Here is a 25,992-nt window from a genome sequence, read left to right as displayed (position 1 = left end):
GCACTTTTGGTCACCAACAACATGCCCGGCTTTTTGGATCTTCCACTTGAACTCCGAAATCATGTCTACGAGGTGTTGCTTAACGAAGAGCTGGGGCGTTCTTTCCGCGGGGTTATGGTGGTGTCAGAGCATTACGTGAGGAACGATTTACCGCTTCGGTGTTATCGCGGGCTGCTGCGCGTATGTCGCCAGACACACGGAGAGTTCAAGCAAGCAATCCAACACCTGGTCGCTGCGAAACGCCTCAACTACGAATTCGACATTACCTTCTCGCATGGCCGGCCGTACTTTTCGTTGAGCTGGGTTCAATTTGCGGCGCTTTCGCCTACCATCAATCAACTCCTTATCAACGTCGACTTGCGCACAAGAGAGCCCCTCCGAGACGGGCCGCGCGAATCTTTTGTTCCTCATGAGCATGAGCTGGCTCATTTGTTGGAGCACTCGCCGACTTGTTTTGCCAAACAGCTCTTCGATTACATTGCTATCTTCCTGAAGACACTTGCCAATCTATTATTCCAGGGCAATCCTCATTTCAGTGTGTTATACACCGAACGTATGATATTAAACCTGCGTACGCCAACGAAGGTGGTAGCGCTTGGGGGAAACGGCCACAATCCAATCACCTTGTCGCGGCGGCTTCGTGTCGACCAAGCCGAAGCCCGCAAGTTACACAACACTATGCGCAACACTCTCCAGATTACGTCAAACAATTTCAAGGCATTCGACGCAAACAACTGTGACCGGCTGTTCCCGCTGATACAGATTGGTTCTTTGCGGTTTGCGACGGAAGGGGTGATATGGGGAGAAGGACACAACTTAGTACTTGCGCATGATGATTTTCAGTGGTTGCGGTATTAGCCGACTTGCGAGTCCTGAAAGTTCGAGACGCTGATATGACGACATGGACTCCAAAAAACTCAATCGTTACTGGCATTCATCACTAATATGTCTACATGGAGTTTGGAAGCTGTCATCTCTATCATGACTGATCACTAAGATGTCTACATGGAGTTTGGGAAGCTTCATTCTTTACTGTCTATCAGGTATGTAGGAGTCTGGCCGGTACATCATCTTGATATTCTTCTGCACAAAATCTATGTAGTCCTAAACGACATCCATCAAATCAGCAAGGTCATCCACATCAGACGACGTCTTGCCTCTCGCCGCCTTCTTCCTCGCCCTCCACGCCTGCTTCCGCGTCTTGTCTTTCACCTTCTTCTGCACCTTCTTCTCCTTGGCTAGCGCCATCTCGGCCGCCAAGCTATCCGCCTTCTCATACAGTGTGCCGATCACGTGCACGATGTCTTCATCTCGCAACAATGCGTCATCCGTCTCACGACCTCCCGGACCAGAGAGGCGCGCATTGACGGCTTCGACGAGGTACCTGCGCACTAGGCGCGCTGAACCGTGAGTGAAAGAAGAAAGGGCGACGAGAAGACGGAGGACCTTGGCGGACATCTCGTCGTTGGCGGGCTTCATAGTAGGTGGTAGGAGCATGTCCCATTTCTTGCCCCAGTTCGTGAAGATAGCCGTTCCGAGGTTTTGCTTGGTGTCCATGTCCTCAGGAGCGGCAGCGGCGATGTCCTTCAACTCTTGTTGAACCTCGACGTACGGGCGCGTGATGCGGATAGTGTTCACCAAGACGGAATCTTCTGCCTTTGTGCCGAGGCTCGTGATGTGTTCGCACCGCTGTGAGTCGTTGAGTTCCTAAGCATTCAGTCAGTCTTTGCTAAAGGCAATTCGATAGGCAGCGACTCATACCTTCCACGGCTTGCCGTAACCGTCAGCCCATGCGTCGGTAATCTTCTCCATCTCTTCGCCATTGTAGAAGATGCAGTTCCTAGGCGAGTAGGGCACCATGATCTCGAACTTTTCTGTAGCGACTTGGACAAGGTCGCCGGGTTTGCAGGCGCAGATGTCATCGATTGGTTTGCCGCGGATGTCGTAGGTGGCGGCGTAGTCGATACCGAAGAGCGAGCGAATGTCCTGGAGGATCTCATCGTGCTTCTTGGATGGCACGAGGCCGAATGCGCTCTTGGTCTTGTTGATGGTGGGGCAGTGAAGAGCTATTGAGAGACCCATGGTGGCGTTGACGTGGTAGTAAGCGCAAAGTGATGGAGTAGATGGTAAAGGTAAAGGACGCCAGATTATGAGAAGACGCAAGAGTGAGAGAAAAGTCTGGAGAGCTTGGACGCGCTAGAAGATTCTTCGTTCAAAGGTGAAGGTGAGCGTTTGCATTGTGCGACAGTACGTCACCGTTGCCTGGCGAGCGCTCCTCCACCGCCTCGCCTTCACTGCGAGCAGAGTCTAGAGGTCTAGCGAGTGATCCACTGTTGCTACCCACAGCAACCTGATATTGCCTATATATTGCTTGTAATATCATGAGTTTTCATAAGAACATTCCGGGTGGTCGAATGGGTTCAACGGCGAGTTTGAGACACTCAAAGCTGTTCCTCCTACATCACAGCTTGAAAACAGAAGACGGGTTTGATACACCCAACCAAGTAGATAGCACCGATCAAGGATATTCTTTTTTGCTGCAGAGTTCGATTCTAGACTCTAACATCAAGTCTTTTTGTTTTGCTACGTTCGATTTACGAACTCGATTTGCCTCTTTTTGCGCGACTTTACAGGCTAAGTTATTATACGTCAAAGCGCGGAGTGACTTAGAACATGTCAAAGCAGATGTAAGAGCTCTCGTAGACTACTACAAGTAATTAAGGTATGTAGACACCCGGTTTTCAATCGCTAAACCCCTCAAACTCATCCGCCGCTTCTTGGGCTTCCTTCTCTGCGACCTTCTTCCTAACCTGGTCAATCATGCCCTTCACCCTCTCTTCCTCTTTCCGCTCATCTTCCGTCAACGCCGCAACACGATCATGTTCGCGCTTCGCAGCCTTCTTTTCCCTCCGTGATTCCTTGAGCGCCTTCGCGTCCTTCTGCTGCGTCCACGCCGACGCCTTCTTATCTTCTGTGACGTATCGCTTCTTGCCTTCCTTCTTCCCTTCCGCCTTATTGGCTTCGTACTCGCTCTGCTCGACCTGTCGTTGTGCTTCGCGCGCTTTGTCCTTGTATGCGTATGTGCTGAAATCCATGACTACGCCTAGACTGCGGTCTCCGTCCCATTTCTTGAGCTCAGGCATGCTGGGTAGTTTGAGGAGACCCCAGGCGTTGCCGTGCTCTGTCCAGTCGAGATCGGGGATGCGGAAGATGGAGCTGGCGGTGTGTTTGCTGTAGGCGCGGACCCAGGAGACGAAACCTCGTTGTGCTTTGTCGAATAGTGCTCTGTCGGACTTGACTACCTTCCGTATACGGTTGCTCATGGCTGTGGCTTCTTCCGCGGATACTGTGACTTCAGGTGTTGTTAAAGGGGATACTGGGGTCTGTCGGACACGGAGGAACTCGATGTAGTCTTCTTCTCGTCCCGGACTGAGGAATGTGACGGCTAGACCTTTGCGACCTGCCCGACCTGCGCGGCCGCAGCGATGAATAAAGGTTTTTGGGTCGCTTGGTGCGTCAAGTTGAAGGACCAGGTCAACTGACGGGATATCGAGACCACGAGCAGCGACGTCTGTGGTGAGGAGGATGGATGGTGTGACACTCTCTACGAATTTGACGAAGTTGCGGTTCCTGACCTTGTCCGGGAGTTTGCCGTGCAGAGGCACAATGGTGTATCCTTTCAGAACTTCAGGTAAAATGTGTTGGAAGTAGTCGACCGAGAAACATGTCGCCAAGTACATGATGGACTTTTGCGGCTGCGGATCTAATGACTTTAAGACTTTCTTGATGGCGGGTAGCTTGTGCGATGCTGGTATGGTCAGATATGTCATCTGCAAGCTTGCTGGCGTTTTTTTGTCTTCGATGGCGCCCATTTCTCCTGTCGCACTATTGGGTGCAGCTCGCGCCTTGACCTTGACAGCGATACGAACGGGATTCCGGAGACCCACGCGAATCAGCTGGTCCACAGCCTCGGAAACACTAGCACTGAAGAGACCGGTTCGGCGTTGCTTAGGTAGTCGAGAGAGGATTCTTTGCAGGTCATCTTTGAAGCCAAGGTCTAGAAGACGATCGGCTTCATCGAGTACGAGAGCATCAAATGATGACTGTGAGCAATGGACATGTGGTGAAGAAAGGAGTTCGAGTAGTCGTCCCGGTGTGCCGATGAGTACGTTGGTAGATGATTTGAGGAATCTGCTCAGGTCCTGAGCGGGCGTTACTGATCCTCCGAGAAGAAGCTGGGGTATGACCTTCAACGTCCCGGGTGGAAAGGTGGGTTTTGGCGGAGCATCGGCGTCTTCCATGTCGGTATCTTCATCTTCCGGATCCAGTAAGGCTGCAGAGGGCGCATGAAATCTGAGAAGCGACGAAAGTACTGTGTGGATCTGGGTTGCAAGTTCCCTTGTGGGTGAGATGATAATGGCACCCACGTGATGCTTTTTTATAGGCGCATCCAGTCGCAACAAGCGCTCGACGATGGGAATGAGATAACTAGGAGCTTGTTAGATGCGCATAGAGTCTGGCAATGTATGCCCTTACGCTAGAGTCTTTCCACTCCCTGTGACAGCCTCGACGACAACATCAGAGTTCTTCATGAACATGGGGATGGCTGCGTGCTGCACAGGCGTAGTCTTTACGAAGCCCATGGAATCCACAGCTTCGAGAATCCATTCTGACAAGGCAGGCGTTAATGCGCTGAATGAACGATCTATCTTAGTCTGGGGCGCCATGATGCACTATGATATCGTGAAGATGTCGCTGGAGTCGCGATGGCTGTACAGAAAAGTCGCGCGAACTTTGAAAATAAAGTGGAGCACTGCACGGCCACATTGCGCCACACTCTAGGGCTGTCGTTCACAGGCAGGTACACTCGAGAGCACGCGGGGTCGTCACATGTGGAACTGTCACTGCTTCGAGCGCATCTGACAAAAGCTTGATTACTCAAAACATGATGCATCCAGTTCGCGAGCCTGCAATGACACACTGCCACCGTGTCTCCTTTCTCGAACCTGATCGCATCGCCAAGACTGATCCGCCGCCACGCTGATCATAGGCGCATTCGCGAGACCGGATCATACATGCGTAGCCCTGAGACCAAATTTCCCAGGCTCATGCAGCAAGATTACAGCCGTCACGCTCCGACCCATTCCCTGTTCACCCGCCTATAACAAATAAGACGACCGCTGCTGTCGCCTGCACGCACTGTGGCATCTTCTGCCTCCCTAAACGATGCGCGCTGCCCGGACGAATCCGCGGGCCATGAGCCTCTGATCACGCCTGATGCTGACATCAATGTCGAGGCCACCCTAAGTGCCGCCCTCCCACATGTTAGCTGTGACGCGCCAACCCAGCCTCATTACCTTTATTCTCAACCCTCGGATCGCCAGTCCCTGCTGGTAAACATCGCCCTACTCTGTGCCAGGGCCCACTCTACTCTCTCCGGCGTCATCCGGGCTCCTACTTTCCCTTACTTTCCTACCTGCTGGCGCGTAGCCATGGAGTCTTCACGCCAATACCAGATCCCCAACACGCCGCGTGTGATCTCGCCGTCACCAACGCCATCGGAGGCGGGCAGTACGAAAGATGGCTATTTCGGCCCTGTGACGCGCTCTTCGACGCGCAAACAACGGGTTACGTCACCCCCGCCTATCGATGAGGACTCAGGATCAGACCCCGACAGCAGGGCTCGAGCAAGGAGCCGGAACGCTAGAAGTCGGAGTCCTATCCTGGATGGAGGCGTGGGACGGCGGAGGATGAGCGGCCTGACAAGTCGTAGGCAGATGAACGGAGGCATGAAGAAGGACCTCGCGCTGCCTGGCAACACTTCAAACGGCCACCTGTCACCCGCGCAAGCAAACAAGAACTACTGGAGGGAGATGAGCAGGAGTCCTAGTCCTCTAGGCTTGATCCCTATTCACCAGAAATGGCGGTCATTCGTGAGTACACACATGGTGATTTCGCAAGCTCATCACTGACGTCGATAGATTCACCGACATGAGATTCCGCGCAAGATCCTCCATGTCTCTATCGGCTTCCTGACCATCTTCCTCTACTGCACCGGCACGCAAACGTCACAAATACACAATGTCCTCCTCACCATGCTGATACCCATCGCGCTCGCCGACGTCATCCGACACCGCTACTGGCAAGTCAACCGCTTCTACATCCGCTGCCTCGGTGCCTTCATGCGCGAGTCAGAAGTAGATGGGTACAACGGCGTCATCTCCTACCTTCTGGGCGCATGGATAGTCATGCGCTTTTGCCCGAAAGACATAGCAGTCATGAGCATCTTACTACTAAGTTGGTGCGATACTGCTGCTTCGACTTTCGGCAGGCTCTGGGGCCACCTCACGCCCAGAGTCAGGAAAGGCAAGAGTCTTGCGGGTTCCATCGCGGCGTGCGTGACGGGTGTTATCACAGCAGCCGTATGGTGGGGCTGGCTAGGTCCTCTCTACTCAGAGTACAATCACGGCGAATACGCTTTTGCATTCCAAGGCGCCCTGACGCTCCCTCCCCAGGCGCGGGAAACTTTTGCTCTCTCCGTGAAGCAAGCATCCCTTACCGGATACTGGGCGTTGGGCGCCATGTCTCTGGCGTCTGGCATCATCGCCAGTGCCAGTGAAGCGATCGATGTTTTTGGCTGGGACGACAATCTCACCATCCCCGTGCTTTGCGGAGCCGGGCTATGGGGCTTTCTCCGGATCTTCGGCTAATCAAAGCTCCCAACATGTACGATTTTACGTTTTGTCTCTTCTAGAGTCTTGCTATTTCCAATCTATATCCCCTTTGGATCAAATGATACCCTAGATACGGGTCCTCGGGGAGTGGCATCGCATCTGTCATAGTTACGACGGCGTTCTGGGACGTAATGGGAACTGGGCAGACGGAGATGGACGGGTATTGGGCGAGTAGATGGGGACATGAAGCGGTATGCCTGTATAAGCAAATAGTGATCTTCCTTGCAGCCACAGAAGCTACTTTGGTGTGAAGGCGTCGTAGGGCTTATCGAGTTTCAAGCCGAGGTCCAAATTCTCACGTTGCTCATCTACCAAGCACCAAATGCAGCTCTCCCACACGCCTTTAGGGCTGACTATCGGCAAGCACCCGTCCTCAATGCAGAGCAGACGCAAACGGGAAGGCCTGAATACCCTGAAGGACCCCTGCAAAGCGGTATTCGACTTGGCGCATACCGCCACATGCGACGCGGCCATTGGAGCATGCCGCAGACTTGCTTCTTCATATATGATCACGCTCACTCACGCTCACTAACAAGACTCACGGAGACACTCTGACTCTTGCGCATACTCCCATCCAGCCAGTAATCCCCTACCCACGACTGCCAGCGAGCCCCCTGCCGATCGCCCGCAGCTTGCCCCGCCACACCCGCCGTTAAGAGCCCTCCACGTCCTGCGCCCGAACGCGCCTCTGGAATCTCCACCTACCCTCTTTCCGCAACAGAACCGGCGCACACAAAACTTCCCTCACGCAAGAACAACTGCATCCGGATCGCTGTAGAACGTGTGCAATCTCTGCGTCGCAGCTGTTATAACCGTCTTTTCGGCTGCGTTCCCCCACCCGTTCCCGATCTCTCTGCGCATACCGAGGGTTCGACTTCGAGCCACTTCACATACACATACGCGAAGAGAAGGGTACTATGGCTTCGTCGTCTGCGGCAGCGGGGCTGCTGGCTCGTCAACTCAAGCAAATGCAAAACGACAAGAGTATATCGGGCATAAGCTGCGGTTTGGTGGACAACAATGTGTTCGAGTGGGAGGTGATGCTGATGATCGACGATGACACAAAGTTCTACGGAGGTACAGACCCAGACATGGTCTTCAGAGGTTACAGCTTCAGTGCTAACACCAGACAGGAGGTTTCTTCCGCGCGCGCCTCACCTTCCCCAGCGAATACCCACTCCTCCCACCAAAGATGCGCTTCGAGACACCCATCTTCCACCCTAACAGTACGTCTCGTTCCTCATAAACCCCTCATAGCTCGAATCGCATAACTAACACATCCCAGTCTACCAAAACGGCGAAGTATGCATCTCAATCCTCCACCCACCCGAAGAAGACAAGTACGGCTACGAATCCGCCGCAGAACGCTGGTCGCCCGTCCAAACACCCGAAACAATTCTTCTATCAGTTATTTCCATGCTGTCTAGCCCGAACGATGAGAGCCCAGCGAATGTGGAGGCGGCGAGCTTGTGGAGGGATAATGCGCCCGAGTTTAAGAAGAGGGTGAGGAAGTGTGTGAGGGATAGCTTGGATTATGAGTGAGGTGGATGATTAGGGTGAGAGGGAGGGAGGCAAGTGTCTTTTGTGATAGCATAAGCGCGGACGGGTATTTGGGTAGGCGATTATCTGATTGTGTCATGGCTTGCATGGCGGTGTTTTTGACTGTTCTCAGGGAGGCTTGAATGCATATGATAACTTCTTCTGTGAGTTTGTTGATGGTATTGGTGTTGTCGGATCGTAGCAAGAGTCGGAATCTGTTCTGGTGCTTCATCACAGGCTTTGCGGACTCTGTGATGAGTAAGTGGTTTTGGACTCATCGAACCGGGAGTTACATTGGGAGTCATCATTCGACCAGCAGAAGAATCTCAGTAAGTAAACAGGGTCTCGAAGCGAATTCACGAGGCGAGGTTTAAGATATAGCTTAGGAAAACAGATTTCTCATTGTATCATACACATCTCTCTTCCTATCAATCCTCCGCCTTCAAATATATCTACAAATAAACTGTCCCGCCTAAAGGAGTGGTAGGTAGTGACAACAAGAACAGTAAACCCCCTTGCACTACATCTCAGCGATGTCTCGTCCACTACTCATATACATCCACATCTTTGGATGGTTCACTGCTACAGCAGCAGATCTAGCATGCCCGAATACACCTTTGTATTGAAGTCGGAGACAGCTTAAGCAGCAGTGCAAAGCAGACCATCAGCACCGAGAGGCACAATGCAGCACTGAGCCGTCGTTCCGTCCTCAGCGCAGGCAGCTTGGAAGTCCTCTGTTGTTTCGATTCCGGCGCCCGCTGTAACCACTTGTTAGTAAAATCCTTTTTCATGCTTCGTGATATGCAGAATACGTACCGTTCGCGCAGTTCAAGTTAGCAACACCAAGGACATCAGTCTGGCAGCACAATGGCGTGGCGAGGCCACCGCAGATCTCGCTCTGACGAGCCTGGACGGAGGTGGCAGCGTACGGGAAACGCTTGGTGACTGCGGCGGCGGAGGTGAGGCTCAGGAGAGCGGTGAGGGTGAAGATGGTGAACTGCATTTTGGTGGTTTGGTGGGTTGGGTTGGTTGGGTTGTGGTAGTCTTGTGAAGGTGTTGTAGATGATGAAATGGAACTGTTGTGATGATGAGTCTGTTCTGGAGGGAGAAGCCTTGTGCTTATATATCTCTGGTGAACGAAATGGCGGAGATGATTCCTTTGCCCATGATGCCCTTCTTTGCCTTGCCCCCTTGTGCTACACTGCCTACACTACTTTCGTACGATACTCGATCTTGCTCGATCCCATCCCATCCTCCCACGTCCAAGACCTCGACACGTCGATCAATATCCCCAATCTCCTCCTCCCCATCTCTTTTTCGTCATTACATCCCACAAACTACCCAATGCTCGCCGACCATTTAGGCCTGTCTCTGATTGTTCACAGTCTGTAATCCACGACCAGCTATCAGCCACCACGCCGATCTCCATGAGGCTTAGATACCCAGTGACGATCCCCATCCGCCAAGGTACGCCCAATCTACCTCCCCGTACGCCACGCAGTCTACAAGCAGATACGTCACGCCGTTTTGGGTGAAGGGTTCCTCTCTGTTCGGTCATCTACCCTGCGCTACCGTGCAGAAAAGGCAACGACATATGTGGGGACCTGATGAACGGCAGGGTAGTGCTTTGGTGTTTAGTGTTGCGCAGGGAGCTAGGGGACGAAGCGACGTGTAGATCTGATAAGCTCCTGCTTTCGACATATGCCTAGCATAAGCAATGCTTGTGGGAGTTTGGGCCGTCGGCGAGAACTAGGAGGGTAATCGAGGTTCTTGGAAATGTTTGGTAGTGATTAGGGGTAATGTTATCGGGGGGTTGTTCGTTTGGTTCTGTCCCGAATGATCGCTGTAAATCAAAGTGTGCAGTGGAGTTGTAGGTAGTTAAGGTCTTGTATGTGAGATTCGGTGGTTAAGGTCATGGCAGAGATGGCCAGGTAGTGATCTCCTTCGATGCCTTCACAATTTGAAACGGTACCTGCATTTTCAGCCCCAGAAACACCCACAACCCGACAGACAGATCTGGCATGCCTGTCATTGATGTTAGCCACGTTATCTTCCACACCTGGGCATCTTCCAATCTCTGTGACAAGCTCGCAACGATCAACGATCCAGTCACCTCGGCGATCTTCCCCACTCACCAATACCAGCACTAACACTTCCAATCAACCCATCGATTCCATCAATGTCAGCTCCAGAATTCCGTAAAACAATCCCCATCCCTCCGCCCTATCTCTCCATCCTCACCCGTACCCACCGTATCGCGTCACCAGCCCCCACACGCTACCACGGCTTGGCGCGGCTGCAGCGTCGATCATGACGGCAGATAGCTACAAGCCTTCCGCCCTGAGCCTATCTCGTTCGGATGCCCGGGTGCAGTACGTACCGCATGCTACACTTATCTCTGAGATCCAGGGACCGAAAGAAGAAATTATGGTAGTGTGTATTTCGAGCCTGTAGGGTGCAGGTGTGGAGTACTGGATATGAGAACCGAGGGACGATCACTACCCACACGCACATGAAAGGGGGATATTGGCTCGGCAGTGTAAGACAACGAACAGGGAATAGGGGATATCACGAGGAAAGTGGAGAAATGTGGAAATGTCGATTATCTCATCTTGTCTCTTCATCTGCCCCAATAGAGAGATAAAAGAAGAAGAAAGCACACGGCCAGCATATGCCCTCTCCTCTTTTCTTCCTTCTCTTACACACGATAATTACCATCTCTCTTTCTACATACATACACATCTATATCTCTCCCACATCATCAAATCGTCAAGGAAATCGGGGGAGGGAATAGCGAAAAAAAGAACAACAACGGCGTATTTACATGTAAACATCCTAGGGTATCAGGCGCCAAAAACATCCCGCATTCGTAACAAAACCAAAAAAGCCAGATAGATCAAAAAGAGCGCCAGATTGCTGCCAATCCATAAACGTCGAAGCGAGTGGGTGTGTGTTATCAATGTAGTCGTTTCCTTCCTCCAGTCTTATATGTCATCCCATGGGAAGTCTTGCGGATCGATTCTTGTGCATGTCAAATAGGGAAGTCCGCCCTCTCGTAGGTCGAGCTCGAGGAAATTGCGCATCAGCGGCTTCACTGCGTCTTTGGCTTTGACCTTGATCTCTTCGATTCTGCGTTCGAAGCGCTTCAGGTTGTCGCGATTGTAGTGGTCGGGGTTCAGTCGCAGGAAGCGCTTGCATTCGTCGTGGTTGAGGTAACTTGAGCCAGCCTGGCCGAGCAAGCGGAATATGCGGCCGGTGTTGAAGACTGGTGGAGGTGGCAGCGGCGCACCGTCTCTCGAGTTCTGGGGTCGTGGCGATTTGAGGATTGGGGCCGGGGGTGGCGTGGTGTTCTCGGCGAGCCATTGTCGGAATAGCGAGACTGCTATCCAGTCCAGCCAGTTGCTCGATGGGCTCACACGCTCGCCGCGACTAGTTGTGAGGGATAGGCGGAAGAGCTTGACTTCAATCTTGGCCTTGAGCTCGTCCATCTCGTCGACTTTGTCTTCTATCAGCTCGATGACGGGCTCAGCGATCTGGCCGCGTAGCTGATTGATGCCTTGTGGCCACTGTCCGACAACATGCACCATGGCTTCGGCGAAGATGGCTTTACTCCGTGCCATGTAGCCAAGTTTGAGGTAGCTCGGTGGGTATTTCGCAATCTGCTTCCATAGCCGGCCTTGAAAACGCAGCAGATGATGGTCTACGCGTGGTCCGATGACGCCAAGCGCGTCGTACATGTCGGCGAGCTGCAGGAGCGATTTGCACTCTACGTAGGCATTCGCGATGTTGAGAGAGTCGAGCGTGGGAGGGTAGTTGTAGAAGATGCGGAACAGGTTGTCGTAGTCTCGGAACGTGTCGTCGTCGGGGTCGGTCTCAGGGGTGGCTGTCGCGGGCACGTGGAGGGTGGAGAAGTTGGCCATGCTGCGGAAGAAGCCTGACTGCGGTGCGGCAGGTTTGTTGCGCGCAGTAGGCGGTTGCACGGGTGGACTTGGGTCGCCGCCAAACATGGTAGGCTGGTTCTTCTGTACTCTCATTAGCATGGTCGCCGTCGCGGACGGTAAACAAACACACCTTCTGCACAAGCATGGGCAGGTCGTCATCGCCGCTGCCCCAATCCATCTCGTACCTCCATTTCCGCTTCTGCTCGGGTCGTGATCCTGATGGTATCCTCGACAGGGCGGTGCCGTTGCTGGGCCCGGCGTTGGTCACATCACCAGCAGTCGCCCACTCATCGCTCGTGCCAGCCTCGAAGAAGCCCGAGCACTGCGTCAGAATCAACTTGTGCAGCAGATAACGCATTTCCTTCCGCCCATTGCTGATGACGATCTCGACGTCGCCGGTATGCGTGAACACGGGGAACTCATTCTGGGGTGCTAGCGACGAGCCGCCCACATTGGAGCGGTGCTGGCGATGTCTGCGGACGGTGGATGCGCGCGACGAGTGCGACACAACCGACGAGGGACGCCGTATGGGCAGTGAGCGCTCTGCACTCGCCGAGTCTGGGTAGGAAACCATGCGCCGCGACGTCTGCTATCTCGCAGTCCGGGTCTGGTGTTGTGGTGCTCGGGGTGGCCGAAGGAGTGGTTTGCGACAATGATGCGTTCCAACAATATTGCGACGGCTCGCGGATGGCTGGAGGCGGGTGACGCTGCGAGGGCGGGGGCAGGTGGCGACAGCAACAAAGCTGCGTGGTGCGGTGGTTGCACGCAGCGGTGCAGCTCGCGGTGCAGGCAGGCTGGTGGTGGGCGGCCGGGTTGTTGATGCTGGTGAGCCCTGGAGAGGCTGGTGCGTAGGCCGTAGACGAGAATGGCCCGCTAACCACCCCACCTCGAATGCGATGGCGCCAAAGGTGGACCTTGGCCCAGAACCGGTTCAGCGCGACAGGGTAGACTCTGCTGCTTTGCGACGCATGTGCAGTCTTGACAAAATGTTTCAGGAGCCGTGCAGCAGCGGACAGCAGTGGCTGTGGCGGTTGTTCACATGACCGCTATCCAATATGCACCTGGTCGTATGCACCCTGGGACCCAGCTCGAACAGGTTGGAGGCTGTGCGCCAATCGCCGGCCATAACCGGGCCAAGCGCAGAGTCAGCCTCGATGGTGGCCAGCTGGGATGTCGCGGCCAAAACAGGGGAGTGCAAGCATCTGACGGTCCGAAGCTTTGATAGTTAATGCAGGGGGCGAGCAGCGTGGTTTTGTACTTTGTAGACGGCTGTGGCCATGGGATGTGTTGACTGCATGTTTCTTGAGTGGTGTCGCGCATCTAGTTGCGGCACCAGTAACACCCAACCACCTGACATCATAGTCTAGATACATGATACATATCGTACAGTACTTCTTCACACCATCAACGTTCCGCCTGTATCTTTTTCTGCCCACCCATGAACGGTCGCAGCACCTCTGGTATTGTGACCGTGCTGTCCTGTTCGTTCCAGTGGTTCTCCAAAATGGCCGCGAGGACTCTGGGCACAGCAAGTGCTGTTCCGTTGAGCGTGTACGGGAACTCTAGTTTGCCTCCCTTGACGCGCATGCGAGTCTGTAGTCGTCGGCTCTGGTAGTCTGTGCACATGGACGATGATGTCACCTCGCCCCATCCTTCGTCTTTCTCTCGGGATGGGAAGAAGGCTTCAATGTCGATTTTCCGCGTCGCGCTGGCACCGAGGTCGGTTGTGGGCATTTCCAGGATGCGGCAGTGCAGCCCAAGTGCTTCTAGTATCTCCTTTTGGATCGACAGCATCTCGTCAAAGATTGACTCTGAGCTCGGTGCCGTTGGAGTGGTGAAGTGATCTTCTCCCATGTTATCGGGCGTTGTCCAGGCGAACATCTCAACCTTGGTGAACTCGTGAACACGGTACAATCCCTTTGTGTCGGCTCCTCTTGCGCCAGCTTCTGCACGGTAGCATCTGCTCACGCCGACCGCCTTGAGCGGCAGCTCCGCTTCTTCTAGGGTCTGATTGGCCTTCATACCAGCAAGCGGTATCTCTGCAGTTCCGGCAAGAGCGAGTTGCGGCTTCGCCCTGTCCTTCTCCGACTGCTCGATAGCATAAATTTGTTGCTCCCCGTTTTGATCCCGCGGTTGGAACCCGCATGCAGATGCAATGTGCGAGTACACCAATGATGGAGGTGCGACTGCTTTCCATCCTTTCCTTCTAGCGACCCCTAGGGCGTACTGTACCAGTGCCTGTTCTAGCATTGCACCGTCTCCGACCAGAAAGTACCAGCCCCAGCCCGAAGTCTGCGCTGAGCCCGAGAAGTCGAGTATCCCCAATTCCTGCCCAATGTCGACGTGCGACTTGCGATTTTGTGATTTCGAGGACTCGTTGATGTAGCCGAGTACATCTGCTTCGGTGCCGACGGGCGTGCATGTACTGCTCAAGTTGGGTAGATCCTGCGCCAGCCCTTCTATTTCTTCCTGGATCTCTGATTCTTGTGCCTCGATAGAGCTCAACTCCGCCTTCAATGCCTTTGCATCGCTGATCAACCCCTCTCTCAAGGCTACTGGCTTGCCGTCGGCGTCCTTAGCGCGGGATGCTGTCCTAGCTAGAGTTGCCCGTATGCGATTGTTGCGCTCTCGTAGGTCGCGACTGCTTTGCTGGAGTGCGAGCCAACGCTCGTGCAGCTCTATGATCCGCCATGACGATTTGCTGTGTGCGGCATAGTTGCGGTCTATGCAATTCTGCTCATATAGTCCTGGGTTCTGTCGGATGTGTTTGATGTCGATGGTGGGTTTCGGTGCGAATGCGGGTCGTGTGTATGCTCGTCGTGGTATTGAACTCGTCCGATATGACGTTAAGTTGCTGCAGAAGATTTGCCTCTGACATGTTGCATTGGCGCGGAAAGATGGTCGGACAGCTTTCATGGTTGTGACATGAGAAATGCAGTCGGATCTCTTGCTGTGTCCCGCTTTCGCGCCTTCCTAACTTTTGAGCATCCTTGATCCCTGCACGCAGCCGTCGGTCGCGTAAGTCGCGTCACGAAACCTCCCCGCATTCTCTCACTCCGCCTCACACCAGTGTACTATTCGCAGGATGTGTCTGTTGAGGATCAGCCAGACGATTAAGATGTCAAGTCTACGCGTAAATTCAACAGTATCTGAGGGCAGAATGTCTATTCGCCTGTCCTCCCACCTTAACCCGCTCACGACCACGGTACCGCGGTGACCCTCTAAAGCCCCAGTGAGACACTCGCAAGTACTCGTAATACATCCTCATGTTGGGTCAGGGCTTCGAATAAGAGTGTAAAAGCCTGCCTGACAGACCTGTGTAAATCATGAGTTCTCTTGGCCTCTCTCCTACGACTTACTCACCATGACTTCCAATCCTGGCAATCGCCCAATTGACCCGGCATGCGACCCTCTGGCCGACCCGGAAGACTCCAACATCTGCTTCGAAAATGGCTCTATTGCTGAAACTGAGGGAAGGCGCAGAACAAGTACGAGTCGGGGCCAAGGACAGTCCGCGACTTTACCATTCCCGCGTCAAGACTTCATTCCATATCCATTACCAGGATTGAAGGCACATGCCACGCAAACTCCAAACCTTCAGTACATGCCATTCTACTGTTGCCCCATCTGCAGAGGGAAGCGTGAGGCGCATGCCCACGTGCGTAAACTTTTCCTAGTCGCTGAGCGACTTATGTGGGAAGAAGGACTGGTGTCGATGAGTGAGAAGCATCGCAACGCATACTTCAACAAGCAGGTCAACGACGAACTCGGCGTTTCAAATGCCACTGTCAGTTACCAAGACTATTTCCCTGGTGGGAGGCATAGCCAGACCAACAGATACTATCCTTTCAACAACGAGCACGAGATGGGGTTCGCTTTTAACGTTGTACCTACACATGACAACTTGACAGAAGCTGTGTGGTCATTGTGGATTGGTTCACAGTTGGACATGGAAAGAGGGCTGGCCGGAAACAGAGCAGCAGGTACTCTCCTACCCGGAGGAAACACAGGAGGATGGACAGGACCAAACAACATGGCATCACATGATCATGCGTCTGCTCAGCCGGACTATCTTTATGGGCTACCTACGCCGCCGGTATCTTCCATGGAAGAGGCTAGACGCATGAATGCCCTCTTCAACTCACCTGTATCGGCCGCACAACAGAGCCAGTTCACCGCCCACCCGGCAAATATACTCTGTCACAGCAATCGGATCATTAGCTATAGGAGTTTGCAGGACTTCTACTTCCTTCTCGATAGAATCGAGAGAACATCGTACGTTGCAGAGATGTTCCTCGTAGCATACGCTGCGAGATTAAAGGCGGATAAATGCATAAACTGCTGGCACAATCAGAACGTCAGACTTGATGGGCTTTGAGCGCGGCGTCTTCATCATCATCATCACGTTATTGCTTTAAGATACCCCCTACCATCTCTACGAGGAAAACGCGGAGCAGCTGCACTGCAGTCTACTTTATTATACAACGAAAGTTAGCCAAGTCAACGAAAACCTCTGAGCTATTTGTTCCTAACAAATGTTCAACTTCTTCATTGTATGCGGTGATGCGGCGTCCGAAGAGGGTGAGATTTGTCACGGCATGACGCCTCTAGTGGCGGTGCACTGCACCCAAACACATCCAACAGCATCCAACATGACGTGGTCCCGTGGCAGTGATTTAGCATTCCACAAAAATGACCCGGTGGACATGAAATCTGTCGTGTGCCTCTGGCGCAGGGCGATGGGTCCTCGGCTCGCTAATCGCATCTCGGCTTAGAACAAGGGACTGCACCAAGCTTGGTCGTCATCCGCACCTTTTCCCAGGCATCCTCGAGCGGCGTGCATCATTGTGCCGCCGCGGCCTTGGATCTTCGTATCTACCCGAGTATAAAACCGCTCTTGCTCTGCCTTCCTGCCGAACGCCCCTCCGCTGCTTCCCTGCATAAGAAGGGACCATCGCTCCTGCTCGCGTGCAACTCTTACCGCCCTGACATCACTCCTCGCACCTCCACCTCCACCTACCTCCGCGTCTGCTGCACCCCACACCCGACTGCCACAATGCACGACCCGTTCCCTTTCGCGCCGCCGGAGAGCCTGGTCAAATATGTACAGCCCGTCGCCGACTTCCTCAACATGAAGTCGCTGCCGCTGCACTTCCACGAAGTCGCGATAGCCTTCACGTTCTACCAGATTATCTTCAGCTACGGCGCCCCCGCCATCTCACGCTTCTTCTTCCCGCGGATATACGCCAACTTCACCGCGCGAACCAAGCTCAACTGGGATGTGCACATCGTGTCATTTGTGCAGAGCACGCTGGTCTGCGGAATGGCGCTATGGGTCATGTGGACGGATAAGGAGCTGAATCAGATGGACTCGACGGAGCGCGTGCATGGATACACTGGAGCGTCTGGCTTGATCCAAGCTATGGCAGGAGGCTACTTCCTGTGGGACTTGGTCATCACGCTGCAGAATGTCAAGGCATTCGGTACCGGCATGCTGTTCCATGCTATCTGTGCCCTCTGCGTATTCTCGCTGGGTTTCGTAAGTAGACCACGGTGCTTCCCAGAGCACATGGGAGCTATTCGGAGTACTGATCGTGTGACAGCGTCCCTTCGTGAACTACTACGCGTGCACCTTTATCCTCTACGAACTCTCCTCGCCCTTCCTAAACATCCACTGGTTCTGCGATAAGCTTAACATGACCGGCACCACCATCCAGCTCGTCAACGGCATAATCCTGCTATGCACCTTCTTCTCCTGCCGTATCGTGTGGGGCTCCTACAACTCCATCCGCGTCTTCACCGACGTCTACCACGCCTACGCTGCCGGCGCATACACACACTCGGACCCAGACGTTGGAAAGCTATCGCAAAACACCACCCTGCACAACGCCGGCTTCAAGCACGACATCCTTCGATTCGCTGAAGGCCAAACCGTCCCTCTCTGGCTCATAACCGCCTATCTCGCCTCCAACATCATTCTCAACGGCCTGAACTGGTTCTGGTTCGGCAAGATGATCGAAACGCTGCGGAAACGCTTCGACCCGCCCTTCGGCACAAAGACACAAGGTCCAGAAATTAAGGAAACTACACTGGAGATACCGGATGATGAGAAGGTTCTCGTTGAGGGTATTCACGTCTCTACTCCTGGTGCGGTCGAGCGTGATGCGAAGGATTATATCGAAGTGACTGATCGGGCGGCGGTGTCGCTAGAGAAGAGCAGGGCAGGCACGCATTTGGAGGTTGGGCAGACTGAGGTCAGGAGCCGGAATGCGGGACAGAGAGGGGGGTTGAGGGCTGCGCAGGCGGCGTAAAGGGATGAAGACCAGGAATGAGATGGGTGGGTCTGGGGTGTAAGTAACATGTAAGGCATCATCTACCAAATCTACATATCATCAGGTTCTTTTACAGCCTGGAAATCAGCTACTATCAGAGCTGTCAGCCTCTTCTTCACTTGCCTCCCCAAGATCTGTCCACCCCTCCTCTCGCATAGCCTCTCTAATCTTCTTCAGCAGCATACGGAAGGCTCTAATCTTCCTACCCTTCTCCTGACCCAGAGCAATGGATATATCATGCACACGATGGAAACGTTCCTCCGCAAGCTTCAGCAGCTCCTTCGCTTGCGCAACTGATCTCCTTGCTGCCACGACTTCAGCATCGGCGTTCACATTGGCGGCGTGGTGATCAGGGTCGGGCAATCCCAACTCTTGCATCATGGTTTCGATGTTACGGATGAGAACGGCGTTGTCTGTGTAAGGATTAGGTTGGATTAGTAGCGTGTTTTGGCTGTGTTGGAATACGTAGGTAGCATGGCGATGGTTACTTACATTCGTGTCTATCTTCATGCGATAGCTGTGGGAGTTTGGATAGAAACCATGATGCTGTTGAGGAGGGGCTGGTTAGCTGGTACTTTCTTATGGCTAGGGTAGCGGTTCTGCAAGAGGGGGGAGGGAAGGTTGCCTACTATTGATCTCGATGGTTGCCGGGAGTGGAGCTTCTTCGTCGTCGGACATTTTGGTTTCGGTTTATGGAGAGGGTCTTGGGATGGAGATGTGGAAAGTAGTTTGGTGGGTTAAGGTGCAATAACAGATTGGTAGAAGGGAGACGGATCTGGGAAACTGCTAAGAAGAGAGCGTAGTATCATGAATGTATAGGCCGCGTGCAGTTTGCTAGATATCCTGTCGGTTCACAGGACAATCAGTAAGTCGACAAACCACAAACCCGATGGACGTCGTATCCTTCGATGTTGTAGCTATAGCTTACGCTCGTGATAGTATCCACTCTTCGCATTATCCCCATAAGGTGTTCTCAACCTTGCTAAGCAGCGCCACCAAGCCTTCGTGCTTAGCATCATGGACTGCCTTCTCAAACATCACCCGTCGTTTCTCTTCCTCTAGATGCTCCTGCGCACGCTTCAATTGCTCCTCCAGGTCTTCAACGCGAGTTCTTGCCCGGGGTACACCATCAGCGCATCTTAATGAATCTATAGCCACAAGGCTATCGTGGACATGGGATTGGAGGGTGCGGACGTCTGGATATGTGTCAGAATACATGGGATGGTATTTTGTTATAGTAACGTGTAGATTAGTCTGAGTTGGAGCAGAATACTCAGGTGTGAGGAGGTAAAGGGAGGAGAGCTAGGTACATACATTCCTCCCGGTCTTGGGAAGATATCTGGGGAAGCGGCAGAGTAAACCATGAGCTTGTTTCATTGTAATTCGTTAGACCTGCTACTTGCTCCTTGGAGAAGGACGTTGTGGTTGTACTTACTGGTCACATTCGAACGACTGGGTGGGCTTAAGGGCCTTTGACTTGACATAGCCGTCGGCGGTTCTTTGGAAGCCCTTTTGGGATAGGAAGGTCTGAAATGAGTTTGTGTGTGAGTAAGAGAGGATCGGGAGAAGAATAATAAAGATTGTGAGTGAACGAGCACCGCACCGTTAGGATTTATACCAGGAGTGTGCTTGCTATCGACTACATCAATGCCCTGGGACAAAGAGCACGCAAACTACAAACCTAGCCAACCCTCTCCATCTACGATTGATGAGCATCGGCCTCATTCGGCACATGATTCCGCACGATTTCCTCGACCGCACCGGTCAACTTCTGTAAGCCGTCATGCATGGCAGCGTCCACCAACGACTCGAACATTCTCTTCTTCATCTTAAACTCGTGCTTCTCCACCGCGCGCTTTCGTTCTTCTCCTTCTTCCATAGCCTCGAACCCTGACTGAGCGAGTTCTATGACTAATTCGTCGCGTTCACGATGTTCAGCTACACGTCTCACGCTCTTGTCAATGGACTTCTTCAGGACGGTCAGGCCTATACAAGTGTCAAAATGTACACGTGAGTGACGGTTGCAGAGAAGGAGCCCGTCTGGGGTGTGGGGTGTACGTACATTCTTCTTTAGGACGTCGTGATTGGGTTTGGAGGAAATCTAGGTATTCCGTCACCGCTTCATGGTATCGAGTTAGCAAGTCGTTGACTTTTCCAAGAAGGGACTTTGGGGGCTTCGTTACTAGAGAACTTATCCCCTTGGGACATGTAGATTTGCGGGCCTGGTGGCTGTTCTTGTTCGGCCATGCTGATCAAATTGTTTGAAGATACTTGAGCGATGCGTTCGGGATGCTGTCTTCTAGGTGTGCAGCAGATGGAGTAAGGATGTTGGAAAGAATCTGACGCTGATATATGTGGTCATGCTTGTATCGGTGACAATTATTTGTTAGTACCTGAGGTGCTTGGTACACAGCTACAAACTCGATGGATTCGATGGGCTTTGCTGCTTACTCCTCGCTACGTGGATTTACCAAGGCAAGCGGTATGCAGACCCCATGTCATTTCGATCGTCGTTTTAACAGTCTCGTCTTTCGCCCCGTGACCGTCACAAACCCGCATCATCAAACCCCAGCCTGTCCATCTGCATCACCCTCAATCAGCTCCTCAATCCTCCTCACCAACTCCACCAACCCCTCATGCTTAGCATCACTGACAGCCTTCTCAATTATTAGCTTCCACCTCGTCATTCTCTCATACTCCCTCGCCGCATCGACATCGTGTTCCGGATGTTCACCTTCAAGTTTCTGAAGTTTCTGTAGCACAAATTCGGAAATTGTGGTGTTGCGTGCTTGTTGCAATGCATTCTCTGCGGCGCTTTCTTTGACGTGGAAGCGGAGGATACGGAGGTCTGTGGGTGGCGTTAGGATAGTCTAGAAGGGTTGAGGGGTTGGGGTATGAGGATATAGAGTGGTAAGTTCGGGGGTATGAATGGTGGAAAGAGAGTGAGCTGGATATTGAATGTACAATCTTCTCTGTCTTCACGGGACTTCTTCTTGAGTTTGTCTAGAAGCCATTGACCTGCTTGATTAGATGACTGGTACGGTTTGATTGGGAAATAGCTTTGGAGTTGAACATACTAGAGATGGCAGGTTCTTCTGTAACTTGCGCGTTTGCTGGTTTTGCACTTGGTGGTGGTAGTCCTGACATTCTTTGGGCGTGTAGGTGAGGTGGAATGTGGAAGATGTGAGAGGGGAGGTATCGGAAGATATAAGTATACATATCCTGATGCCTCTGCTTGTTAGTAATGAAGGCAGTTGGTAGACAAATACAAACTTGATAGATCCATTGCAATCATGTTCCGTACACAGTCATCCCAGCTACATAGGTATCTCCCATTGCTCATGCATACCGTACAAACCCAATATATCCGCCTGGGTAAGACTTCCCATCTCTAATTTCACTTTCAAAACACTCCGGGTATATCCTCGCTCGCTCAAGTAACTCCATGTAAACACTAGACCCGTCTTGTAGCCGCCTCGTCCATCCATCACTTCACTCAACTCGACATAGCGCCAAGCTTCTTCGGAGTGCCCTTCGAAGGCCTCCTCTTCCCCTTTCCCTTTCCTTTCGCGCCCTTGCCTTTGATGAGCTTGGCTGGAAGGGCTTCAGCGCGCTCGTAAATGATATTAATCGCGCTAAGCACATCGTCTTTTCGCAAAATGGGATCTTTGTCGTTACCCTGATCCTCTTCCGTCCGAAGGGCGACAGCCTCTTCGAGAACTTCGAGGACGAGACGAGATTGACCTTGAGTGAAGCCTGCCAGGATACTAAGGACAGCCAGTGTGGAAGGATCGCATGACTTCGAGCTGGACTTTGCGGCGGCGGGCTTCATCGACGTAGGCAAGAATTGCTCGACAGCGACGCCCCAACACTTCTCGATGTGGTCCTCGTCTTCGGCAACACTGGAAGTAGTCGAGGTTGTAGAGTCCAAGGCGTCGATGTCGGCCTCAACAAGCTTGTACTCGCGCGTGATGCGCATCCTGTTGCGAGTTGTCGGCTTCTGCTTGTTCAGGCTGGTTATGTGTAGGCACTTGTCGAGATCACATAATTCCTACATCCTAGTCAATAACTTTGCTTTGTCGTTGATAAAGGCCATTGTAAACTTACAACCCACCCAAGGCCATAACACTCGACGTTTGGGTCGACATCGTCGCCCTCCTCGCCATCGTACAACACCCACTCGGATGGCGAATGGGGTAGCATAACCTCCGTGGCGCTGGCCGCTACTAGTACCCGCTGGTCTTCTTGAAGAGTGCTTGGTTCCGTGATCGGTTTGGCCTCGGTGGTGTAGATCGCTGCGTACTTGAGGTTGAGGGCAAGTCGTACACTTGGGAGGAATTGCTCGAGGGTCGTGAATGGGGAGACAAAGAACTCCTCGACGGTCTTCTTCGTGGAAGGGCAGTATAGTTGGACGTTGACCATGGTCGGGAATCGTAGAGGATATTGAATTAGATAGCTAATCTTATCGAAGAGGGAGTGTAGATCAAGATATTAGAATCGATGAGGATATATAGCCTAGAGGTCAGTGCTCTCTAGGCAGGCGCAGTGAGTTTGCTTTGCTCAATGAATGAGAGAAACCGTCGCTTACGCTCGGCTGACCCTTTTCAGGAGCCAGTGATTGCTCACTTGACTCTCCTGGAAGCAGACTTGGGTCATATTGTGCTCACTACAGTCGTAAGATATGGATCTGATAGCCCTATTGAGCAAGATACATGCGGGGAAGTTCGTATATATGGAAGTAAACGATGATATTTACTGGCTATCAACGCGTCACTGCGACTTATACACCATCTACTGTTTGCTGTCAGGTACTATCGCAACCCCAGGTGACGAAATCACGTACCATAACAAACGCCAATCTCGCACTCTCCCCTTACACGTGATTGAGAGTCTCAATCTCCAGACCGTCCTTGAACTCTGCCTCAAGCATCCCATCGCCACCTGCCGTGGTCGGGCGACAAACGTATCCTGCGATACTCACGCTCCATCGCTCATACTCCTCCGCAAGCACCCAGGTGACCTCTCTCAACGGCTGCCTGCTGACCTCCTTGCCAGCCTCGTCCTTGATGATCCAGTAAATCCAAAGACTATTGCCGAGCGCATCGCTCTCCCTTCTCGCCTCAATGGTGGCGCCGGGCATAGTACCGTTCTTGAACTCAGGCATGGGTGTAAGTGACCAGTCAGCCCAAGCATCACAGCCCACGGTCGCCACATACGGCTTTCCGTAGTAGAACTCGATACCAGTCTTGATCCATTTGGTTTGGTTGTCTGGAACACCTGGCTTGGTGACATGTAGCAAGAGGCCAGCTTGGTCGTATTGGCGGAGTTGGTCAGACGGTGGAAGCTCGAACGACAGCTGCGCTCGCTGGAAGTTCTTCAGAGTGAAGCTTGGGAGCTGCTCTGGGTAGGTCGATGCATTGAAGGCGTTGTGCATGGGAGGCTTGCGCCAGATGTCAGTGTTTGGTGGAGCCGAGAGGCTGAAAGGCTTGATGGTTGTGGTAGTCGTGTTGGACATGGTGACTGCGGCTGTGGCTGTAGCTGCGAGGAAAGAGAGAATGGAGGACTTCATCTTGATGATGCATGTTAATCTATGGAATCCTGATTGTATTTATACCTTGGCACAGTGATGCAAGACAGCTCTACAGGTGTGACGACGGCGATTACTGCGAGAGTATGGTAACGCATGCGATTGGCTGGAAGTCGGAAGTACGGTAGAACGTCGGTTTGATACAGCTTGATAATTGTGATGGCGGTGGAGGTCCCCATGCTCAAGAGCCCACTCAGGTTACCAAAGGAGATTACCCCGAAGCCTTTTCATCCTGGGATGTCGGCATCTTGTGATGCAGACGGGGAAAGCGGGGTACTGTTCCGGGTGAGAACGTGCGAGGTTCGACTTCCGATGGGTAGCTGTGGTGGTTCGTCTTACACATCAAGCCATACTACGGCAGATCATGCAAGATGTTGTAGCGGTTACCGGTGTTTACCCGACAAGTGGGAACTGACGGAGGAAGGTGCAGTGCTAGGCGCTTCCCTGATTGGGCGGGGAAATGCGAGATCTGCTTGGCATGAGCATCGAAACTTCAAATACGAAATACGAGACGCGATCGCGCTGCAGTAGTCGGACCTGTGCCTAGCATGGCTGATTCCATCTGAAAGTCTTGTGAATCTTACTCCGACGTGCAATCTGGATGTGCAGACTCAAAAGCGCCGACAAGTGAAGCAACTACACCGAGCAAATCATCACAGCAGCGGGTATTCGTTGTGGGCCATCGGATGTTGTACAATCACATTCATTCGCAGGTATATACAATCCAAATGCTCTAAGCCTTCTATTTCTTTTGCTCTCCCTCTTTGGGAGGCTCTGGCTTTGGCGTTGGGAGCTTGAACTGCGTGCATGTCAGAGGCTGCGTCGAGAGAGTAGGATGCAGGATAGCTTACGTTCTCCGGCTTGAGATCGTCACCAGGACCGACCTGCTCCCAGGCTGATGAACCACCACGGAAGTTCCTGAAAGCCTGTGTCATCTCCAGGGGTTCTACGACAATCCTCTTCTTCTCCTCGTCGTATCGGATCTCAGTGTATCCAGTCATGGGGAAGTCCTTTCGCAGTGGGTGGCCGTCGAAACCGTAGTCGGTCATGATACGCCTCAGATCCGGGTGTCCAACGAAGAAGACACCAAATAGATCGTAGACCTCACGTTCGTACCAGTTGGCACCATCGTAGAGATCGCATAGACTGGGTACTGGAGTGGCCTCATCCGCGTACGTCTTGACCCTCAGGCGCGAGTTATGACGGATGCTGAGCATGTTGTAGACGACCTCGAAACGCTGGTCCTTGGTGGGGTAGTCGACGGCGGTGATATCTGAGATTTGTGTGTACTCTGCGGCGGTGTGGTACTTGAGGAAGGTAAAGGTGGGGATGATGCCGGCGGGCGGGACGTAGATGGTCAACTCATCCTTCCAGACGGAGAACCTTGGGTAGGGTCAGACGGTAGTTACTCCCAGGTGTGAATTGACATACTGCTGGACGTATTTGGGCAGACATGACATGATGTACTGGCCATACTTGTGCAGAGCCTCGCCCTTCTCTTTGTAGTGGTCGGCCGGGTTCACGATCGCGCGCTTGAGCGTAACGGTCTCGTCGCGGGGGGCAAACTGCGATCACATTAGAAACCACGTCTTCGCCATATCATGTGACATGCGCACCCTCATGTTTGGCGTTTCCGATTCGGGACCCGCGACTTCCTTTGCCCGGAGAGCCGTGGAGGCAAAGGTGCGAACTGCATGGCGGGAGGAGCCCGAGGCGCGGACGGCGGCGCCCAATGGCCGGCCTACAGCTAGCCGCATGGCCATTGTGTGCGGTGAGAGAGTGGTGAGGCTACGCGATGTAGCAGGTGAGGGCGACTGCGGGTGGTGATGTCGTCGACGTCGTCGAGTTCGCAGCTCCCA

The 25,992-nt window shown here is 53.0% G+C and overlaps 14 protein-coding genes across 14 annotated transcripts; 4 read left to right on the top strand and 10 right to left on the bottom strand.

The window, feature by feature from the left end:
* Window positions 1-21: 21 nt before the first annotated feature.
* On the top strand, window positions 22-858 carry J4E78_006634 (uncharacterized protein; the record flags this gene model as incomplete). The annotated part of the gene is made up of 1 exon (XM_049367244.1): window positions 22-858. The coding sequence occupies one exon, from the start codon at window positions 22-24 to the stop codon at window positions 856-858; it is 837 nt and encodes a 278-aa protein (XP_049220991.1).
* A 246-nt stretch (window positions 859-1,104) lies between these two features.
* J4E78_006633 (uncharacterized protein) lies at window positions 1,105-2,082 on the bottom strand (the record flags this gene model as incomplete). The annotated part of the gene is made up of 2 exons (XM_049367243.1): window positions 1,105-1,707; window positions 1,762-2,082. The coding sequence occupies 2 exons, from the start codon at window positions 2,080-2,082 to the stop codon at window positions 1,105-1,107; spliced, it is 924 nt and encodes a 307-aa protein (XP_049220990.1).
* Window positions 2,083-2,741: 659 nt separating this feature from the next.
* SPB4 (ATP-dependent rRNA helicase spb4) lies at window positions 2,742-4,727 on the bottom strand (the record flags this gene model as incomplete). Its single annotated transcript, XM_049367242.1, has 2 exons — window positions 2,742-4,488; window positions 4,537-4,727. The coding sequence occupies 2 exons, from the start codon at window positions 4,725-4,727 to the stop codon at window positions 2,742-2,744; spliced, it is 1,938 nt and encodes a 645-aa protein (XP_049220989.1).
* A 765-nt stretch (window positions 4,728-5,492) lies between these two features.
* J4E78_006631 (uncharacterized protein) lies at window positions 5,493-6,710 on the top strand (the record flags this gene model as incomplete). Its single annotated transcript, XM_049367241.1, has 2 exons — window positions 5,493-5,933; window positions 5,982-6,710. 2 exons carry the CDS (start codon window positions 5,493-5,495, stop codon window positions 6,708-6,710), a joined length of 1,170 nt encoding a protein of 389 aa, XP_049220988.1.
* Window positions 6,711-7,651: 941 nt separating this feature from the next.
* UBC15 (Ubiquitin-conjugating enzyme E2 15) lies at window positions 7,652-8,276 on the top strand (the record flags this gene model as incomplete). Its single annotated transcript, XM_049367240.1, has 3 exons — window positions 7,652-7,811; window positions 7,868-7,960; window positions 8,020-8,276. The coding sequence occupies 3 exons, from the start codon at window positions 7,652-7,654 to the stop codon at window positions 8,274-8,276; spliced, it is 510 nt and encodes a 169-aa protein (XP_049220987.1).
* A 636-nt stretch (window positions 8,277-8,912) lies between these two features.
* J4E78_006629 (uncharacterized protein) lies at window positions 8,913-9,276 on the bottom strand (the record flags this gene model as incomplete). Its single annotated transcript, XM_049367239.1, has 2 exons — window positions 8,913-9,031; window positions 9,090-9,276. 2 exons carry the CDS (start codon window positions 9,274-9,276, stop codon window positions 8,913-8,915), a joined length of 306 nt encoding a protein of 101 aa, XP_049220986.1.
* Window positions 9,277-11,257: 1,981 nt separating this feature from the next.
* On the bottom strand, window positions 11,258-12,788 carry J4E78_006628 (uncharacterized protein; the record flags this gene model as incomplete). Its single annotated transcript, XM_049367238.1, has 2 exons — window positions 11,258-12,295; window positions 12,345-12,788. 2 exons carry the CDS (start codon window positions 12,786-12,788, stop codon window positions 11,258-11,260), a joined length of 1,482 nt encoding a protein of 493 aa, XP_049220985.1.
* Window positions 12,789-13,618: 830 nt separating this feature from the next.
* Window positions 13,619-15,130, bottom strand: J4E78_006627 (uncharacterized protein; the record flags this gene model as incomplete). The annotated part of the gene is made up of 1 exon (XM_049367237.1): window positions 13,619-15,130. One exon carries the CDS (start codon window positions 15,128-15,130, stop codon window positions 13,619-13,621), a length of 1,512 nt encoding a protein of 503 aa, XP_049220984.1.
* A 2,140-nt stretch (window positions 15,131-17,270) lies between these two features.
* On the top strand, window positions 17,271-18,525 carry J4E78_006626 (uncharacterized protein; the record flags this gene model as incomplete). Its single annotated transcript, XM_049367236.1, has 2 exons — window positions 17,271-17,753; window positions 17,818-18,525. The coding sequence occupies 2 exons, from the start codon at window positions 17,271-17,273 to the stop codon at window positions 18,523-18,525; spliced, it is 1,191 nt and encodes a 396-aa protein (XP_049220983.1).
* A 105-nt stretch (window positions 18,526-18,630) lies between these two features.
* On the bottom strand, window positions 18,631-19,224 carry J4E78_006625 (uncharacterized protein; the record flags this gene model as incomplete). Its single annotated transcript, XM_049367235.1, has 2 exons — window positions 18,631-18,959; window positions 19,176-19,224. 2 exons carry the CDS (start codon window positions 19,222-19,224, stop codon window positions 18,631-18,633), a joined length of 378 nt encoding a protein of 125 aa, XP_049220982.1.
* A 1,021-nt stretch (window positions 19,225-20,245) lies between these two features.
* J4E78_006624 (uncharacterized protein) lies at window positions 20,246-21,693 on the bottom strand (the record flags this gene model as incomplete). The annotated part of the gene is made up of 3 exons (XM_049367234.1): window positions 20,246-20,532; window positions 21,137-21,394; window positions 21,624-21,693. The coding sequence occupies 3 exons, from the start codon at window positions 21,691-21,693 to the stop codon at window positions 20,246-20,248; spliced, it is 615 nt and encodes a 204-aa protein (XP_049220981.1).
* Window positions 21,694-22,042: 349 nt separating this feature from the next.
* Window positions 22,043-22,968, bottom strand: J4E78_006623 (uncharacterized protein; the record flags this gene model as incomplete). Its single annotated transcript, XM_049367233.1, has 2 exons — window positions 22,043-22,597; window positions 22,654-22,968. 2 exons carry the CDS (start codon window positions 22,966-22,968, stop codon window positions 22,043-22,045), a joined length of 870 nt encoding a protein of 289 aa, XP_049220980.1.
* A 451-nt stretch (window positions 22,969-23,419) lies between these two features.
* Window positions 23,420-24,061, bottom strand: J4E78_006622 (uncharacterized protein; the record flags this gene model as incomplete). The annotated part of the gene is made up of 1 exon (XM_049367232.1): window positions 23,420-24,061. One exon carries the CDS (start codon window positions 24,059-24,061, stop codon window positions 23,420-23,422), a length of 642 nt encoding a protein of 213 aa, XP_049220979.1.
* Window positions 24,062-24,875: 814 nt separating this feature from the next.
* NUO31 (NADH-ubiquinone oxidoreductase 30.4 kDa subunit, mitochondrial) lies at window positions 24,876-25,896 on the bottom strand (the record flags this gene model as incomplete). Its single annotated transcript, XM_049367231.1, has 4 exons — window positions 24,876-24,932; window positions 24,985-25,516; window positions 25,565-25,698; window positions 25,750-25,896. The coding sequence occupies 4 exons, from the start codon at window positions 25,894-25,896 to the stop codon at window positions 24,876-24,878; spliced, it is 870 nt and encodes a 289-aa protein (XP_049220978.1).
* Between the last annotated feature and the right edge of the window lie 96 nt (window positions 25,897-25,992).

Source organism: Alternaria triticimaculans (assembly GCF_023758025.1).
Source record: "Alternaria triticimaculans strain BMP 0046 chromosome Unknown scaffold_9, whole genome shotgun sequence".
NCBI classification, from domain to species: domain Eukaryota; kingdom Fungi; phylum Ascomycota; class Dothideomycetes; order Pleosporales; family Pleosporaceae; genus Alternaria; species Alternaria triticimaculans.
The sequence above is the reverse complement of the archived record's forward strand: the minus strand, read 5'-3'. Positions and strand labels throughout refer to the sequence as shown.